Raw genomic sequence first — 19,612 nt, 5'->3', positions numbered from 1 at the left:
CAGGTGTAGTAGCCACGGTCTTGAGACATGGTGTTGCCAGATGCACATCCAACCATTTTCTTGAATGTACAATTCTTACCTAATTATTGATATTTGTAATGTAAAGTACATACTTATTTATTACACACACTATAGGGTTGTTAGAATAAAAGTTTTCAAAAATATAAAAATAAAATTCTGCATCCCAAGTCTGATATCGTGAGCTCTAAGAAGGGAAAAATCCAAGAATCAACTATTCATAGCATGTGAATAATATATATATATATATATATATATATATATATATATATATATATATATATATATATATATATATATATATATAAAATGATTTGTTATTTTTTCTCATTTTATGAGGTAAATAAAAAAGAAAATATAGGAAAAAAGTGCAACCTAGCTGACAAGACCCCTATCTCTGACAAAGAACAATACTCTACGGGTTAAAAGTCACAGGTAAGAAAACTTAAATTTTAATGTTAAATATAGTGAGTCAAGACATTTGATATAGTTTTCTTAAATGCATATAGTGAATTAAATAGTAATATAATTTAAAATTTGTATGAGGAAAGATGAGAACCTAATTGCAGAGATATAAGTATGTAGACAGACAGACAACTAGAAAATCAAAGAGAGGTATGTGGACAAACAAAAATATGTCCTCTTCAGACTCAAATAGTTTGACATAAATAAAAATAAAAAGTAAGAAAAATCTAAATAAATAAAAAAATTCATACCTACAGCATTGTCTTGCAAAAAGGATATGTGGCTTTCCTTCCTGCCACAAATATGAGTAATAAATTCATTACAGCAGACACTCATGCACACACACATTACAGTCACCAAGACTATAAATTTCCAAGGTCTGGCTTGCTGGATGAGAACTTAAATTTTTATGGGATGTGTGAAAAAATTTAAAGGAGAGGAAAGGAATTAGTTGACCTGACAACATTGAGTCACCAATTTTGACCTCTTCCTTCTTAGCCTTGCCCATCTCTTTCCTGACACACCTACACACTGCCACCTTACCTCTATGTCACCTAATTACGAAGATGAGAAGACATCTTTTTTTTTATGTAGGAGGGACACTGGTCAAGAGCAACAAAAATCCAATGAAAAAAAAAGCCCACTGAGATGCCAGTCCCAGAAAAGGGTCCAAAGCAGTAGTCAAAAATTGAAGGATAAGTGTCTTGAAACCTCCCTCTTAAAGGAATTCAAGTCATAGGAAAGTGAAAATACAGAAGCAGGCAGAGAGTTCCAGAGTTTACCAGAGAAGATGAATGATTGAGCATACTTAACTCTTGCATTAGAGAGGTGGACAGAATAGAGGAGAGAGAAAGAAGAAAGTCTTGTGCAGTGAGGCCATGGGAGAATGGGAGGCATGCAGTTAGCAAGATCAGAAGAGCAGTTAGCATGAAAATAGCAGTAGAAGACAGCTAGAGATGCAACATTGCAGCAATGAGAGAGAGGCTGAAAAAAGTCAGAGGAGAGGAGTTGATGAGATGAGAAGCTTTTGATTCCACCTTGTCTAGAAGAGTGGTATGAGTGGAACCCCCCCAGACATGTGAAGCATACTCCATACATGGATGGATAAGGCCCTTGTACAGAGTTAGCATCTGGGGGGACGAGAAAAACTGGCAGAGATGTCTCAAAATGCCTAACTTCATAGAAGCTGTTTTAGCTAGAGATGAGATGTGAAATTTTCAGTTTAGATTATAAGTAAAGGACAGATCAAGGATGTTCAATGTTGAAGAGAGGGACAGTTGAGTGTTATTGAAGAAGAGGGGATAGTTGTCTAGAAGGTTGTGTCGAGTTAATAGATGGAGGATTTGAGTTTTTGGGGCATTGAACAATACCAAGTTTGCTCTGCCCCAATCAGAAATTTTAGAGAGATCAGAAGTCAGACGTTCTGTGGCTTCCCTGCGTGAAATGTTTACTTCCTGAAGGGTTGGGCATCTATGAAAAGGTCCATAAGCATTCTGAAAATAATAGAAATAAAAAAAAATAAGAAATACACATGCATACTTTACCAATGCATAAAAAATATATATAAAATAAGAGAAAAAAAATTTTTATTTAGTGTTCTTACCTTGGAAACAGACGTTTGTGGCTAACGGAGGTGGATGGCGGAGGAGGACGGAGGGAGAAAGGGATGCAGGCACCATTCACACGTAAACATTAAACAAACTAAAACTGCACTTTCTTTAAACAAAACCAAAACTGCACTTTCTTTACTTTAAACCAAACTAAAACCGCACTTTAAACCAAACTAAAACCGCACTTTCCTTAGACAAAACTAAAACGGCACTTTCTTAATTGTAAAAAAAGAAAAAAAGAAAAAAAATGCATTCTTAACTTTAGACCTTGCTTAACACAACACTACATTTTTCAGTTATCCTCACTTTTTTTTTTTTTTTGGCTGCACTTTCAGCACTTTTACTTGCAGGCCTTTTTGAAAAAAGAATCTATCCAAAGAGTCTTGTTTTTGCCTGCCTTTCAAAATGTTATGGAAATGAGTCAAACAAGTGTCCTTAAAAAGTGATGAAGCACGACCATTTGAAACTTTTTTTTTGGGCGTTTCTTTTCAATGAAACTTGAAAGCTTCTCCCACATTACCAGCATGTCTTTAATTTCGCTTGTAGAAATCATTTCCTCTGGCTCTATCTCCTCCTCATTATTAATCTCCTGCAGAACCTCCATATGTTGCATCGTCTGTAGCTCCTTCAACTTGTCTGTTGAGAGTTTCTCTTCATGTTCCTCAACGAGTTTATGAATGTCACCCTCATCTACCTCCAGATCCATCAACTTTCAACAATCTCCTCCAGCACTTCTGACTCAGGCTCAATGTTGGGTTCAAATCCTATGAAGTCCCTCTCTGCAACAACATCAGGCCATAACTTTTTCCATGCAGAGCAGAAGGTTCTTCTTGTAATCCTTTGCCATGCCAAGTCAATAATGTGTAAGCATATTATGAAGTTATAGTGCTCTTTCCAGAACTCCCGAAGGGTTAGATTAGTGTTCTTGGTTACCTCAAAGCAGTGGTGGAACAAATGCTTTGTGTAGAGCTTCTTGAAGTTGGAGATGACCTGCTGATCCATAGGTTGTAAGATTGTAGTAGTGGGAGGTGGGAGGTAGAGGACCTTCATGAATTTGAATGCGTCAAGGATGTCATTTTCAAGGCCAGGTGGGTGTACTGGAGCATTATCCAGAATGAGTAATACTTTCATCGGGAGTTTTTTCCCTTGAAGATACTTCTTCACTGCAGGATCAAAGATGAGATTTACCCATTCAGTAAAAAACTGCCGAGTAACCCATGCCTTACCATTGGCATGCAACATAACCTGCAGTTTCTCTTTAAGAATCTTATTCATCTTAAAGGCTCGAGGATTTTCTGAGTGATATACTAGCAGTGGTTTGACTTTACAATCACCACTAGCATTTGTACACAATGCAAGAGTCAGACGGTCCTTCATAGGTTTATGGTCTGGCAGCTTCTCTGCACTGATGAAAGTCCTCTGTGGCATTTTCTTCCAAAATAGCCTTGTTTCATCACAGTTGAAAACTTGGGGGAGGTGTAGCCTTCCTTCGCAATAAGTGAAGCAAAACGTGTGACGTAATCCTCTGCTGCCTTAACATCAGCACTTGCAGCTTCACCATGCCTCACCACCAAATGGATGCCAGTTCTCTCCTTAAGATTTTTTAATCAGCCATGATTTGCTTTAAATGAACTTTCTGCTGCCTCTGCTAAAGTAGGTGGTGCTTGTTTCTTCAAGCCGCCATAAATAATATGCGCCTTTTCGCATATTACAGCCTCTGACACTGTATCTCCTGCCAACTCTTTCTCTCACCCACACCAGCAGAAGCTTCTCCATCTCTCCATGGATGTTTGTTCTTAATTGGGACAGAATTGTAGTTCCTTTCACTGGTGTTGCACTTCTGATTACATCCTTTTGTTTAAGGATAGTACAAATTTAGATGTACTGCAGTCATATTGCCTTGCCAGTTCAAGCATTTGGACATCACACTCATGTTTTTCTATTATTTCTTGCTTCACTTCTATTGACATCATTCTTTTCTTCTTCTCACCACTGTCCTTTGCACTCACTTTCTTTGGCCCCATGCTGACACACACAAAAAGGTAAGTAAACAGTGTGAAAATGATGAAAGAATGAGCACAGAGACAAGATCCAACTCGCTGCACGGGAAACACATGGATACTGGATCAGCTGATGCTGGACCGATGTGCCGACTAGCGGCAGCACCCTGAAGCACGACTCATATCTCAAAATTTTGCTCGCAACTCAAACAAAATAAATGGACCAAATTGTAGCTTGTATCTTAAAGAACTTGTATGTCAGGCTGCTTGTATCTCAAGGTTGTTGTGTATGTGTGTGTGTGCGTGTGTGTATTTACCTAGTTGTATTTATCTAGTTGTGTTTTACAGGAAAAGAGCTATGCTCATGCTGTCCTGTCTCCATATCTATAAGCTTCCAGCTTAACTTTAAATTCATGAATATTTGTTGCTTGTACCACTGTTTCATCTAAGTTGTTCCATATTTCTATGCTTCTATTTGGGAAACCATATTTCTTGATATCTCTTCTACTTGGTGTTTTCTTCAGTTTCACTCCATGTCTTCTTGTATCTCTTGAGTCCCACACATATAAGTCTTCTTTGTCAACTTGATCCTTACCCTTTAAAGCTCTGTATATAGCAATCAGGTCTCCTTCTCTTCTCTCTTGTAATGATGGAAGCTTCAATCTCCTTAATCTTTCTTCATAGGTTAAATTTCTCAAACTTGGTACCAATTTGGTTGCAGCTCTTTGGATCCTTTCTATTTTCCTTATTTCCTTTTTATCATGGGGTGACCAAACAATTGTGGCATATTCTGGTTTTGGTCGAATCACATATTCCATCAACTTATTCATCATCTCTTCATCCATGTAAGCAAATGACCCTTTCATCTTTCTTAGTAACTCATAGGTTTCCCCAACTATTTTGTTTACATGTTTTTCTGGTGATAAATTATCCCTGATTGTAATTCCCAAGTCTTTTTCTTCTTTGGTTTTCTTAATATCCACTTCTCCCATGGTGTAAGAACTTGTCAATCTTCTTTTGCTTTTTCCTAAGTCCTTGCATTTCTTTGCATTGAATTCCATTTCCCATTTCTTATTCCATTTATATATCATATTTATATCTTTCTGTAATATTTCACAATCCATATTGTTTTCCACTCTTTTCAATAATTTTGCATCGTCTGCAAACATTATGGGGGCTAAGACTGTCCCCTGTGGTACTCCACTTGCAACTCTACACCATTCTGATTTTTCTCCCTTTATTACTGTTCTCATTTCTCTATCCCTCAAGAAGTCTGTAATCCAATTCAGTGTGTTTCCTTGCAAACCCCTTATATTTTGAATTTTCCATAACAGTCTCTGGTGTGGTACCTGGTCAAATGCTTTTTTTTAGGTCTAAATAAACACAGTCTGCCCAATCCTCTCTCTTGAATTATATCAATTGTTCTACTATAAAAGCTCACTAAATTCATGACACGAGATCTTCCACTTCTGAAACCAAATTGCCTGTCAGTCAATGTATGTGTTTCTTCTAAATCTTCCATCCATCTGTTTTTAACTATTCCTTCCACTATTTTTGCCACCACACTTGTTAGGGACACTGGTCTGTAATTCAATGGATCTTCTTTATTACCTCCTTTAAAAATGGGCACAATATTGGCTCTCTTCCAGTCTAAAAGAATTTTTCTTTCCTTAAAAGAACATACTATGGTATTGTGTATACCTTCTGTCAGTTGTTCACGACATTCCTTAAGTATCCAGTTGGACACTCCATCTGGTTCTTGAGCCTTACTTACATCCTAATATTTCATAATCCTAATTTCACTTATGTCCACCTGTATCTTTCTTATCACATTGTTTCTGTGCCATGCTCTTTCTCCTTCAAATATGCTTTCTTTGGTAAATGATGACTGGAAGCACTTGTTCATTAATTCCGCTTGTAACCGTGTATCTTCATATGTAATGTCATCTTTCGTTAATTTATCTATTGTTTGTCTGTTTTTCATCTTCCCATTCACATATCTGAAGAATAACTTTGGCTCACCTTTGCATTTGCTAACTATATCTTTCTCATAATTCCTTTCTTCACCTCTCAGGATTCTGATATATTTGTTTCTTGCCTTCTTGAAATCTTCCCATTTCTCACTTACTCCTTTTTTTTTCTCCATCTATTCCATGCTGCCTCTTTTTCTTTTCTTGCTGTTATACTTCTCATATTAAACCAGTCTTTTTTCTTTTTCACTTCCTTTGTTTTGATCTTCAGTACATATCTATTGACCCCTTCATTATAAATTTCCATGAATATGTCCCACTTTTCCTGCGTACTGCTTGCCGTGAACAGTTGTTTCCATTTAGTCTCTGCAAAATATTCCCCCAACCTGATCAGATCTGCTTTCCTGTAATTATATCTACCATTCTTGTAAATTTCATTCTTATTTTCTATTGGACCACTGCCTATACTGAATTCAATTAACACTTTTACCTAGTGGGCACGGATAATTTATTCCTTCAATGATGTCCATTTCCTTTGTAAACACCAAGTCTTGATGCCACTTCATTACCCCCAAATCTTGTATTTTCTCCAATCCACTGGTTCATAGTATTTGTCATTATTAAATTTAGAAGCATATATCCCCATGACTCTTCTCCCCCGTACATGGTCCACTCTTCCCACCATACCTCCTTGCAATTAAAGTCACCCATAAGTGTTATATTATTACCCTCTGCCAGTATTCTCTCCAAACAGTTACTAGTATCTCTTAACAATAATTTATAATCCTCTTGTGTCTTTGGGGGTACATAAGGCACTGCAAAATATCTTCTTCCTTCTCCTTTCCTTTTTGTTTGAATTCTAATTACTTCCGCCATTCCTTCTCCTATTTCAACCTCTTCCACTGTTATACTCTTCTTTGTAAGTAACATGACTCCTCCCCCTTTCTTATTATTTCTATGTTTTATCCGCACATTATAATTACTATTACCAATTCTTATATTTTCTGTTGTCTCATTTAGTTTAACTTCAGTAATACCCATGATGTCGGGCTGCTTTATCTTAATATAATTATTCAATTCTCGCAATGTTGATATTAAATGTTGATATTTGTATATGCCACTGTCCACTTTTTATTTTTCCATACATTATTTACATTTTCTATTCTTTTTTTCTCAGATACCACCTCCTGAGCCTCTTGTCTTTTACCTTCCAATAGAACTTTTTTTTCTCTTCCTCTGTTCTGTTCTCGTTTTTCGCCTTTGCTTCTTTTATTAGATCACTTACCTTGAGTCTCTCCTCATTCATGTCCCTCTTTATCCAAACTTTCCTGTATTGCTCTGTCTTGTCCACTTTCCACGCATTCGATATCACTTCCATGGCTGTTGTTTGTGCCCTAAATTTTACTTTCAGTGGTCGCTCTCCTCCTTCTATATACTTCCCCAGTCTATGTATTTCTTCAATTTCACTTATCTAGTCCTCCCCTTCTCTCTGTATATTTCTTACAATGTCCTCTGCTATCTTTTTTTTGTTCTCTTTCCCTCGTGTGTGTGTGTGTGTGTTGTAAATTAATAGTAAAGCTGTTAGCAATTTTTGAAAATTTATTGGCTTTCTTTCACCTCTTTCATATTTACCTGTTTAGATAGATTAGGGGTAAATATTAAGAAGGCACATGCAACTCTATTTCCTATTGTTTCTGGCTCCAGCCCCCTACAATCTTCGGAACCTGGTGGGAAAAAGGGGTTTTCAGGTGAGGAAAGCTAAAATATGGCCAAATACTGCCTCATACCACCAGATATAAGTAGAGAGCTACTGCTGCTGCTGTGATGGCTACCATGTTCTTGATCTTGCTGTTGCTGCTGGCATCCTAACTTAACTAAACCTAACTAATCCTGACCTAACTAAACCAGTAAATGTGAAATATCAAATACAGATTTCTGTAATAACAACAGCAAGATCAAGAACACAGCAGTCATCACGACAGTAGCAGCAGCAGCTCTCTGCTTATTTTTGGTGGTAAGAGGTGGTATTTGGCCTTATTTTAGCTTTCCTCACTCGAAAACCCCACTTTCCCACCAGGCATCAAAGTTGTAGGGGGTAGGAGCCAAAAATACCTCCTTAATGTTTACCAAGTTAGGTTTAGTTAGGTTAGGATGTTAGCAGCAAGAGCCAGATCAAGAACATGGTGGCCATCACAAGAGCAGCAGCAGCAGTAGTAGGATGGGAGGGAAGCCTGCCTCAGAAAAACATGAGATGGTGGCAGCCACCCTGGGGGATGAAGAGGAGTGTGCTGTGGCTGTCTTTGGAAATGGCAGGGAGGACCGAGAACCATCCCTTCCCTCCCTGCCCCCAGATGGATGGGGCTGGTGTGGAGGCGAGGCAGCCTGTTGCTTCTTTGCCCCCTGAGGCACCTCAGGCCTCTGGGGGCAAGGGTGTGATGGTGGGTCCTGTGGTCCTGGCCCCTGAGAGCCAAGATATTTCTACCACTTCTGATGAGGTGGTGGTGGTAGAACTGTCCAGTCCTCCAAGGAAGGCCACTCCTTCTGTGATTGAGAGGGTTCATAGAGTACAGAAAAATAAGAGACTGCCCATCCTGGTCGTAGGGGATAATATGGTTAAAAACACCAGGAGACGTGTGACCATGAGGAGGGAGAAAAGCGTCCTCAAAAGCCTGAGTGGGAAAGACTGTCCAGGACTGTCCAGGAGGCTAAGGCAAGTGTGAAGGAAATATATGAAGGAATGGTGATGCTGCAGGGAAGGGGGAACAGCCTTAGGGACGTTGGTCCTGTCCAGACAACTGAAAAGGTGCTAAGGAGTGTGGAAGAGCTAAAAAGGGAGAAAAAAGGATATGGGTAGTTGTAGTTGGGGTATTGAGACAACCAAGAGAAAGCCAAGGATATGAGGAAATGAGGCAGGAGGCAAATAAGAGGATACAGGAAGGCATTATAAGTATGAAGATTAAAGCTTGCAGGGACAGAGAGGACTATGGTGTAAGCTTCCCGGATCTGGACGACACACTGCCTCATCAGGCGTTCAGAAGGGATGGCGCACATCTTAATTGGGAGGGAGAGAGAGGGTTATGTGTGACAAGTTTCTGGAATGGATCAGGGCAACAGAGAGGTTACACATTACCTAGTGACAGACAGCAGGCAGGACACAGTGACATCAGAATGATGTCACTGTACAAGTGGCTTTGCCTTGCTCTTTGAGTTTTCTCTGAGTTTTGTGGTTTATTTTCTCTTGCCTGTGTGCTAAAATACCCTGAAGATGGTGATGAGTGTGTGTGGTTCATGTGAGGAGAGTGTGGCGAACAGGCAAAGGGCTGTGGCATGAGAGAGGTGCATGGCCTGGTTCCATGTAGCCTGTGTGGGCAAGAGGGAAGCCAACATGAAGACGCTGGGGTCTGAGCTTCTGGTGTTCCTATGCAGGGAATGCCTGAGCAAGAGCCTCAATGAGTGGAGGAGCCAGGATGAGGAAAAAGAAGAGAGAGTGGAGCAGAGCACCCAGACAGAAAACCTAATGAAAGAGGCAGAAGCACAGACAATGAGGACTGAAGAGAGAAAAGACCAGCAAGAAGTGGTGGAAGTGGCTAGAACAGACAGACGCCCAAGGAAGAAGAGAATGGTAATCAAGAAAGCCCCAGTACATGTCATTGGAGACAGCATGGTAAGGAAGACTCCCGACTTCGTGAGAAGGGAAATTGAGTGCACCAGCATGGGAGGTGCTAAGGTCCAAGACATCAAGAGGAAAGTCAAGGAAGAAGTGCAAGAAATGGAAGAGAGAAGCCTGCTAGTGATTCAAGGAGGAGGCAACAACTTAGTAGAGGCAGGTGCTGAAGAAACAGTAAAGGAAGTGATAGAAGCAGAGAAGGCAGCAGAAGAAAAGATGTGTGTGGCTGTGGTGGGGGTCCTGCGGCGCCCATGGGAAGGAGTGCAGTACGAGAAGGTAAGAAGTGAAATGAACCACAAGATATGCATGTAACTCATGAAGGTCAAGATGGAATGGATGGCAGAGAAGAAGGGCAACGTGAGCTTCTTAGACATGGATGGGATCCTCAACCAGGACAAATTCTACAGGAGAGCGGGAATGAGAAGCTAGGACATCGACTGGCCGAGTGGATGAGGGCGAGGCATGACGAGGAGGACCCACTGATGTCAGCAAACATGGAAGAGAAGAGACTAACCAGGTGAATAAATGTGTGAAGATTGGCTGTATGAATGTGAGAGGATGGGGTGTGGGCAAGTTTGAGGATGTATGCAAGGAGCTCAGCAAGTGGAGGTTTGACTTAGTCAGGCTCACTGAGACTCACCTGAGAGATGATGCACGAATGGAGGGATGTGAGTATGTTATGACTGGAAAGGAGTGCAAGAAGGCATAGCCTCCTCCCAGTGGGGGAGTGTACAAGTAGTGAGGATGTGCTTGCAATCAGAGTGGAATGCATGGATGGTCGTGGCAGACCAGAGAAGGTAGTACTGGTGGTAGAATACATGACTGTCATGGGTGAAAGAGCAGAGAGGGAAAATAGGAGGAAGTATGACATACTTAAAAAAGTTGTGAGAGAGCATGGAGAGGAGAAAGTGCTAGTTATGGGTGACATGAATGCACATGTAGGAATACTAGGGGAACAGGTGAACAGGAATGGTGAAATGCTTGGGGAGTTTGTTGATGAACTGGAGCTGAAAAATCTGAATGTTACTTTGGCTGAGGGGCGTGTGACTTGGAGTGCAAGAGAGCAGGAATCGGCAATTGGCTACGTGTTGGTGAATGGAAGAATGTGTGAAATTGTGTTGCATATGTGGATAGATGAGGATGGTTTGGTTGATATTGTGTCTGATCACAACATGCTGATTGTGGAGTGCTTGATGCAGGATGGGAATGAAGTGAAAGTGGCAAGTAAGAAAAAGAAGTGGAGACTGAGAGATGTAGGGTGGGAGAACTTTGAGGTTGATCTGAGTGAGAGAAGCTGGGATGATGAAAGTGTGCATGACGTGGAGCATCTGAATGAGAAACTGGTTGAGGACATGAGGGGTGCTGCTGAGAATCAGACAGGGTTTGTGAGAGTAGGTACAAGAAAGAATGTATGTAAACCATGGTGGAATGATGAAATCAGAGCGGCTAGCAGGGAGCGAAAGAGAATGAGTAGACAGTGTAGATGGCTGAAGAAAAAGAGGCATGAAAGCAATAAGGCAGAGAATGAGTATCAGAATGCACAGGCAGCATATGTGAAGCAGCAGCGGTTGACCTTACAAATGATAATAAATGCTAAAGTGAAGAGTGAATGGAGTGTGATTCAATCTTTAAGGAAGAAAGGTATGGAAGGTGGCCGTGAATGGTACAAGTTCATGAGAGGTGAGAATATGTCAGACAGTGTTGGTGTGGAGAGTCTAAAAGTGGATGGTGTAGTTATAACAGAAGGAGGGAATCAGGGAGGCAATCAAAGGGTTCTGGGAAGAGGTAGGTGGGGTAGGTGAGATGTTTAGAGTGAGAGAAGGATGTGTGACACTGGAAAGGAAGAATGCAGATGAAATGGATGAAAGAATCAGCAGGGAGGAAGTGGAGAGGTGTGAGAGACGGCAGAAGAATAACAAGGCAGCAGGTCCAGATGATATACCATATGAGTTTTACAAGAATGGTGGGGAGGTAGTGATAGATAGAATGACTGAATTATTCAACCAAGTGTGGGATGAAGAGAGAGTGCCAAGAGAGTGGAATGAGAGCCGAGTGTGTCTGTTGTATAAGGGAGGATTTAAGAATAAGAATGAGCTGAAGAACTATAGGCCAATTGCATTAGTGAATACAATAGGTAAAATTTTCAGTGCAGTGTTGAATGAGAGACTGTGTAAATGGATTGAGAGAGCTGGAATGCTGGGTGAAGAACAGAATGGTTTTTGTGTGGATAGGAGAGCTGAGGACAATATGTTTGTGGTGAATGAAATCATGGAGAAGAAAAAGAAGGATGGGGGGTAAATTGTACCTAGGTTTTCCAGATATAGAGAAAGTTTATGATAGAGTGAACAGAGAAATGCTAGGTAGAGTCTTAGAAAAGACTGGATTGAGTGCAAAGATAGTTAACATAGTGCAAAGTATGTATGTGGACATAAGAGCTAGATACAGACTAGGAGACATAGAAACAGACTGGGTGAAGAGTGGCAGAGGAGTTAGGCAAGGCTGTATATTGTCACCAATCCTTTTTAATCTGTATACAGAGGACCTAGCAGCCAGAATGAGAAGAATGAATGTTGGGGTAAGTGTGGGGAATGATAAAGTATGTGTGCTTCTTTATGCAGATGACATAGTTGTTATGAGTGAATCACCAGATGAGGTTCAAAGTTTGTTGGATATTGTGGATGGGTATGGAAAAGACTGTGGAGTAAGGTTTAGCAGTGAGAAAAGTAAGGTAATGATTGTGAATAGGTCAGAGGATGAAAGTAATGTGGTATGGAGACTTGGAGAGAATGAGTTGAAACAGGTGCAAGAATACAAGTACTTAGGGATGTGGATGAGTCCTAGTGGGTGTGCAAAAGCAAAGAATGAAAAAATAAGTTTGGTAAACCAGTGGGTAGGTCGATTGGGAAGCACGGCAAGGATGAGAGCAAGTAAGTATGATGTGTTGAGAGAAGTGTGGAAGAGTGTGGCTGTGACAAGTATAATGTATGGTATGGATGTGATTGCATGGAATGAAAGTTAAATTGATAAGTTAGAAGTGGGCCAGAATAGAGTAGCAAGGATGGCACTGAGTGCACTGAAGTGCACAGCAATTGAAACCTTGAGAGGTGATATGGGATGGAGCACCTTTAGGGAAAGACTAACAAAAGCCACACTTAGGTACAAGATTAGGCTTGAGTAGAATGGATGATGTAAGAATAGCAAGGAAGGTGTACCTGTGGAATGAAAGTGGAAGCATGAGAGATGCATGAGAATGACAGACAGGAATGGATTGCAAGTTGTGTGGGCAATAAGAATGGCTGGGAGGAATCAGAATGAGCGTGAATGGGTGGTATCAAGAGGAGGCAGAGTGGGAGCTGAATGGGATGTGAGAAAATGGAAGAATGAGATAGACAAAGAAGTGAAATATGTGGAACTGAATGAATGGAAGAATGAGATGGAAAGAAAGAAGACCCTGGAATGGTACAAGGAGAAAGGGGCCCCGAGGTATGAAAGGTGGTATGATGGAAGCCTGGGCGGTGATCTTCTCTTCCGAGTGAGGGCACAGTGTATGGATGTGAATGCAAGGAGTTACAGATGGTCTGAGTCCCACTGCAAAGTGTGCCAGATGTGTGACATGGGAGAGGATGAGATGGTGGAACATGTGGTGCTGGAGTGTGTGAAGTATGCCAGAGACAGGAATGAGATGATGCAAGTGATACTGACTGAGTTAAGGCATGATAAGAATGAAAGAGTGGAGAAGACAGGAAAGGAGTGGATGGTGTTGTTGCTGGGACTGTGTAGAGAGGAGAATGAAAGGATGACTGAGACGGTGAAAGAGTTTCTGGAGAGATGTGGCGTGCTAGATGTAGGAACAATTAGTGTAGAGGATGCTGTTCATTTCTCTTTTTTTCTTTTCCTTCTACAGGAGTTGCCGATCCAAAGGCCTGGCTTAGGAGTGATCCTGAGCCACCTGTACCATCTCTCACCGCTGCAATGTTGCATATCTAGCTGTCTTCTACCGCTATTTTCATGCTAACTGCTCTTCTGATCTTGCTAACTGCATGCCTCCCCTCCTCCCGCGGCCTCGCTGCACAAGACTTTCTTCTTTCTCTCATCCCTATTCTGTCCACCTCTCTAATGCAAGAGTTAACCAGTATTCTCAATCATTCATCCCTTTCTCTGGTTAACTCTGGAACTCCCTGCCTGCTTCTGTATTTCCACCTTCCTATGACTTGAATTCCTTCAAGAGGGAGGTTTCAAGACACTTATTCATCAATTTTTGACCACTGCTTTGACCCTTTTATGGGACTGGCATTTCAGTGGGCATATTTTTTTTATTGGATTTTTGTTGCCCTTGGCCAGTGTCCTTCCTACATAAAAAAAAAAAAAAAATCAAGATTTTGATGGGGAGGCAAAATTTTTACTTAATTTTAGCCTTATTTTAGCTCTAGGGGTAAATTTCCACCTAACTAAGAGCGAAAGAAAACCAATAAATGTAAAAAAATCGCTGCGTTATTATTAATTTGCGACACATGTGGGAGTTAAAATTACTCAGCATGAGGAGCTCCAGCCAATTAAACACTTCACGGCGGTAGAAATGAGTTTATAGGTATTAATTCTGGACATTTACCCGGAATTAAGGTGAGAAAAAATCTTAAAGCGTCGGGATTTAGTAACACAAAACATCATAATTAGTCATACGCCACACGTCTGTGGTGTCTTCCAATATCCATTATTCCTTAGGTTCGACAGACGTAAGTTAATGACAGGTAGGGACAGTTGCAGCAGGGACTAGCCAGTGTCCCTCTCTCCACCTTGTTTTACATTATTAGTAGAAAAGCAACACTGACACATGGATACTCTCAATTAATACTCACGATCCAACGATCCACGTTCCTCATCCACCCCCTCCAGGCGTGAATTGATGAAGGGAAAGCTGCCAGCGTAAGTACCTCACTCCTTGCTCCACAATTTCTTCATCGAAATGAAAATACAGCTCCCTTACTCGTTCAATCCTGAGGTTCCAATATTACTCACAAAAAATTTACCTTTACAAATTATACAGATACATACCCAGTGACACCAGAAATACGAGTGGATGCAAAATAAATCAAACTAAAAATATAGATGGTACTACTACAGTAATAATAAAAACAGTACAGAAAAAGTGAAATACAAGAACGTTGCAAGTTTCATTGAAGACTTTGGATAACGGTTTCGGACTCTGGGGAATGTTTCGAAAATGGTTCATGAACCGGTTCCTTCAAGGATATATATATATATATATATATATATATATATATATATATATATATGAGGCGTCGCGTGCAGTAGTATACCCAAGCGCCACCCTTCCGGAAATTGAGATAATGGTATCACAGAGTTCCGCGAAGTCTGTTCTATATGGCTGTTGAGAGACATTACTCAGAAAATAAGGTTGTAAGTCCATAATAATAGTTTAGATTTTGGACCTTTTTGGCCAAAAGTGCTGCTTTAGCTTATGTACTGTTGCAGTAGTATACTCATCCACCAGTTCCTGAGAGGACAGCGTGCATGACTGTACTCATGCGCCAAACCAGGAGCAAGAGTAATCGGAGAGTGCTCCGATTACTCTTGTTCTCGTCCCCAGCCTGTGTGAAGCGAACTCACCTCATTTCTCTGCTTTTTTTTTGTATCACACACACGTACCTATCACTCGCTCTGTATCATGTAAAATTTTATTATTCTTATCATTATGTGTTGGGATTTGCATTTTCTCTGGCAAGGGACATTATTAAATGACAAATAATGGAATTTTTTCAGGTATTTTCTGAACTATTTTCTTTAATTTCTAGATCATATTTTTTGTTGTTATATTTTGTGGCAAAGGACTCGTGTTAAAATGTACAAACCATGAGCTTTAAAAGGGTATAAGAATTATTATCCTAGCTGTAATAGTTTTGGAGAAAATCTTTATTATACTTTGAAAACTTTAGAGCCGTTTCCTGAGAATTTTAAGAATTGGCGCTTGGTTATACTACTACAGGCGACGCCTCATATATATATATATATATATATATATATATATATATATATATATATATATATATATATATATATATATACACACAGTAAAATCCTTCTTATCCGGCATCAACGGGACCGCCCACATGCCGGATACTTGAATAGAAGTGAAATTATGTCCACAATCACCACCCTACACTCACGCATCTTACCATAACAAAGATCAACTGATCTTAATCAGCAGCTGATCTGATCAGCTGCTTAAGTGTAAGCACAACACGCTTCCTCTTTTCTACAACTTTAGGCACGATGAAGGCGTCAGGCGATAAACAGTGCACATGCGGGACTGAGTCACTGAGTAAATACAGTGCAGTGGGCCGCGGGTGGCGCGAAGCAGTGCGCTCTGGTGGCGAGGGGACAAAGTATGCCTCGCGCAGGAATTTTAATCGATTTTATGAGTACACATTGATTTTTTATTGATTTTAAGACTCGGGGGAAAAATGTGCCGGATACTTGAAGCTGCTGGATACTCGAATGCCCGATGAGAGGGATTTTACTGTATATATATATATATATATATATATATATAGAGAGAGAGAGAGAGAGAGAGAGAGAGAGAGAGAGAGAGAGAGAGAGAGAGAGAGAGAGAGAGAGAGAGAGAGAGAGAGAGAGAGATATTAGGATAGAAATACAGCTAATTACAATCTCTGAGCTTATTAATGAAGACTGTTATACATAGCATATTTATAATAAAGTCCTATTTTTCACCAATATTCTGTATAGCCTGCTTACTAAAATATCACTATTGTGGTCATAACAATATTGGTCATAAACATAACACAACGAATGAGAGTATATGAAAACAAACAAGAAACAGCTACATACAAAGTTTCCCAAAACAAGTCACTAAAACAATTCACTATAGGACAAGCATATATATATATATATATATATATATATATATATATATATATTACTAATTAGGAAAATATACCATTAAGATATTTACTATGACTACTACCTAATTGAACTGATGAGTGGACAGACAATACATTGAGCATCTTCCTTACTGCTGACATCCACACCAGGCCGTGATTAAAAGACTCACAGCACTCACTGTCACTTTGAATATTATGGTAGTGTCACCACCCGTCACGCAATAAGAGGAAGGTACTTAATTCACTGTCTGTACAGCTTGTCAAAGTCTTGGAAATATTACATACATATTTACACACCTCTCTTCCCTCCCTTGCCAAGCTCAGCATCTCTTCACACACTGATGATCCAGTAACGTCAATAAAATATATATATTTTTTCATATATAATGTTTCTGTGAAACAATGCTGAATAAGTTTTCTTAAAGACTTCAGCATTAAATAATATTACATGCTAATGAGTCTGATCTATCTCAGTAACATCACAGGTATTGATAGTCACTTTCACACACTAACAACAAAAATGTGACAAGTCTCAAATACACACCAATGTGAAGTGCAATTTCTTGGCAAAGCAGTAGTTAAATCATACTCTCAATGTTGCAAATGTTTCAGGCAAAGTGGCAATTTTATGTGCCTTCACCGCCGTGCCAAGCCTTGTGTTCTGGTCCCTGAGAGCTCTTAGAAGTTTTTCCTGGTGAAGTCTGACTTTGCTTAAACTTCACTTGACTTTCCTCCCCCTACACAGTCTCCAACACTCACATTCCTTCCTCCACTGCTTCAATATGTGGTTTTAAGTTTTGAAGTTAATAAACACATGATTTCTTTGTCAATGATGATAAATAACGTCTTAACCCAACTTACTTCACAGTATGCATCATGGTAACAGAAAAGGGTTTAAGGCACCCTAGAGAATACATGGAACAACAAACCTTACTTATGCACAATTCTTTGAAAATTAAATATTCAACACAAGGTGAAACTTATGAAGGGGAATATCCAACAATTTACAAAGGAAATCAAACTGAGGAACATGCTAAAATAGTATATTTACACTGTGTTGAGGGAAAATTCCAGTTTAATGCCATGTTAAAAAGGATATTTACTGATAATCTACTATTTATTGCACTCTACAGAATTATGTACTGACCAAAATATACCATGTTTCAAAGGTTCCTGGTTATGTTCAGTTATTATGATAAATACTGTTGACACTTCCTGTACTGAACGCTAACATTAACAGTAACAAAACCACTGAAATTTCTATTTGCTGAGGACATCGGTTACATCCGCCATCACCCACCTGTGGGAGAATAAGCCATGGGTGAGAAACCAGCAAAACATTTCATACAGCTAATAAATATAATACATATCTAATTCTCATTTATATCATATTTCATGTAGAGGGGATAAAATATCAACATGTTAGGCAGATCAATCAAGTTCTGTTCCTTACTGTTGCATTACATGCTGCCTGGCTTGCTGGTCGCTTCCGGAACCTGGCTTGGTAGGCACAAGACTCAACCTCCTCAACTCGTTGTGCGTGGATGCTGGGCAAGTCTGAGAACACGCCACACTCGGGGAAGTTTGGATTCATCTCAATTGCAACCAGTAATGCATTGGTGTTGGGTAGTCGATGAGCCCAGAATGGAATCTGAAAAGGTGAACACAAATACGAGTATTACTCATATGAACCTGTGCCTGTACAAATGAATGTCAATTATTTCAATACAATTCAGAAATGAAAGACAAAGATGGTATAGAGTCAGGCTGAAACAGGAATATAATATTCTCTTAGGTTTTTGATCTGTACATGCACATTTTCTTCATTCTCACATGCTTCAGCCTGTATCTGTGTACCATTTACTTTATTCCCTCGTTTAATCTCTTCCACTGTTCAAAAATGTCATAAATATCCTTTAAAGATCAATGAATTTATTGACGTGATATACTGAGAGGAGTGAGTTTTCCATTGAGTTTACTTTGTCTGATGCATTGGTGCATTTCATGCTGCTAGAGAGGGGGTGCATGTCCCCAAAGTAGTACACAGCTCTCTCCTTGGTGCAGTCCTCCAGACCACCAATCTGTGTGATGCCCCACTCGGTCCAGGCGTCCACACTTGGCGCTAACACGGCAAGGACGCCGCTAGGGCAAGAAATTCTATAATTAGCTTTTGTTATGCATGTTACATAGCTAAGATTATATTCAGCTCAAACACCACATATTACCATTCTCATTATAAAAAAATAAAACAGCAAACCTGTATATAAGGTATCTCAAATATTCAGTCCAGGAGAAAACTTCTATCAGTAGATTGATGACAAGTGAGAAAATGTTTGGGACGTGATGGCTTCTCAGTCCTGCACTTGACTCAATTAGCTTTTTTTGCTCACAGAGAGCCTGCCTGTCCACCACTATGTCCATTTTGTAGACACCTGAGTCTTTGAGGTTATTCAGAATTGGTATGGGGAGATCCCCAATGAATCTTCCTTGCAGTGTTACTCCAAAAAACTGTTTTCAGGGATTGAAAGAGATGAAATTCTCATTAGTTTTTTTACTTTACAAGTTAAAAGATTAATAAACACACACACACACACACAGTCATCATGAGCTCTGAACTCTTTCCATAAGGGAATAGCAGCAGATGACTGTGGGGTGACTGACACACACACACACACACACACACACACACACACACACACACACACACACACACACACTATGTGGAGAGAGAGAGAGAGAGAGAGAGAGAGAGAGAGAGAGAGAGAGAGAGAGAGAGAGAGAGAGAGAGAGAGAGAGAGAGAGAGAGAGAGAGAGAGAGAGAGAGAGAGAGAGAGAGAGAGAGACTTGTTTGGATTATTATTCTTTACTTTTCATGTGCACTCTTATTATCATAAAAGGGGTGAAAATGGTTAATCATGAAATTAAAAATTCTCCAGAAGTCTGTTCCCCTTCTACCTACACA

General features: G+C 39.9%; 3 protein-coding genes across 4 annotated transcripts in view; 1 reads left to right on the top strand and 2 right to left on the bottom strand.

Moving 5' to 3' along the window:
• Positions 1-391: 391 nt before the first annotated feature.
• On the top strand, positions 392-14,215 carry LOC135090903 (uncharacterized). Of its 2 annotated transcripts, none has more exons than XM_063988074.1 (2): positions 392-10,247; positions 13,635-14,215. In XM_063988074.1, the coding sequence occupies exon 1, from the start codon at positions 9,404-9,406 to the stop codon at positions 10,040-10,042; it is 639 nt and encodes a 212-aa protein (XP_063844144.1). In that variant the 5' UTR covers positions 392-9,403; the 3' UTR covers positions 10,043-10,247; positions 13,635-14,215. The 2 variants fall into 2 exon arrangements, with proteins under 2 accessions (XP_063844144.1, XP_063844145.1); XM_063988075.1 differs by having other exon boundaries at positions 394-10,247.
• Positions 2,799-3,521, bottom strand: LOC135090804 (tigger transposable element-derived protein 1-like). The gene has a single exon (XM_063987869.1). It carries the CDS (start codon positions 3,519-3,521, stop codon positions 2,799-2,801), a length of 723 nt encoding a protein of 240 aa, XP_063843939.1.
• Positions 14,216-17,679: 3,464 nt separating the features above from the next.
• Positions 17,680-19,612, bottom strand: part of LOC135090900 (voltage-dependent calcium channel subunit alpha-2/delta-1-like) — a 52,062-nt gene continuing 50,129 nt past the window's right edge. Inside the window, exons 21-24 of the mRNA XM_063988069.1 lie at positions 18,908-19,158; positions 18,630-18,792; positions 18,104-18,301; positions 17,680-17,950 (exon numbers count right to left, since the gene is read on the bottom strand). Of these exons, the coding sequence (XP_063844139.1) occupies positions 17,834-17,950; positions 18,104-18,301; positions 18,630-18,792; positions 18,908-19,158 (729 nt within the window). The 3' untranslated portion in view covers positions 17,680-17,833. The remainder of the gene's footprint in view (positions 17,951-18,103; positions 18,302-18,629; positions 18,793-18,907; positions 19,159-19,612) is intronic.

Source organism: Scylla paramamosain, chromosome 36, assembly GCF_035594125.1.
Source record: "Scylla paramamosain isolate STU-SP2022 chromosome 36, ASM3559412v1, whole genome shotgun sequence".
In the NCBI taxonomy this organism is placed as follows: domain Eukaryota; kingdom Metazoa; phylum Arthropoda; class Malacostraca; order Decapoda; family Portunidae; genus Scylla; species Scylla paramamosain.
The sequence above is the reverse complement of the archived record's forward strand: the minus strand, read 5'-3'. Positions and strand labels throughout refer to the sequence as shown.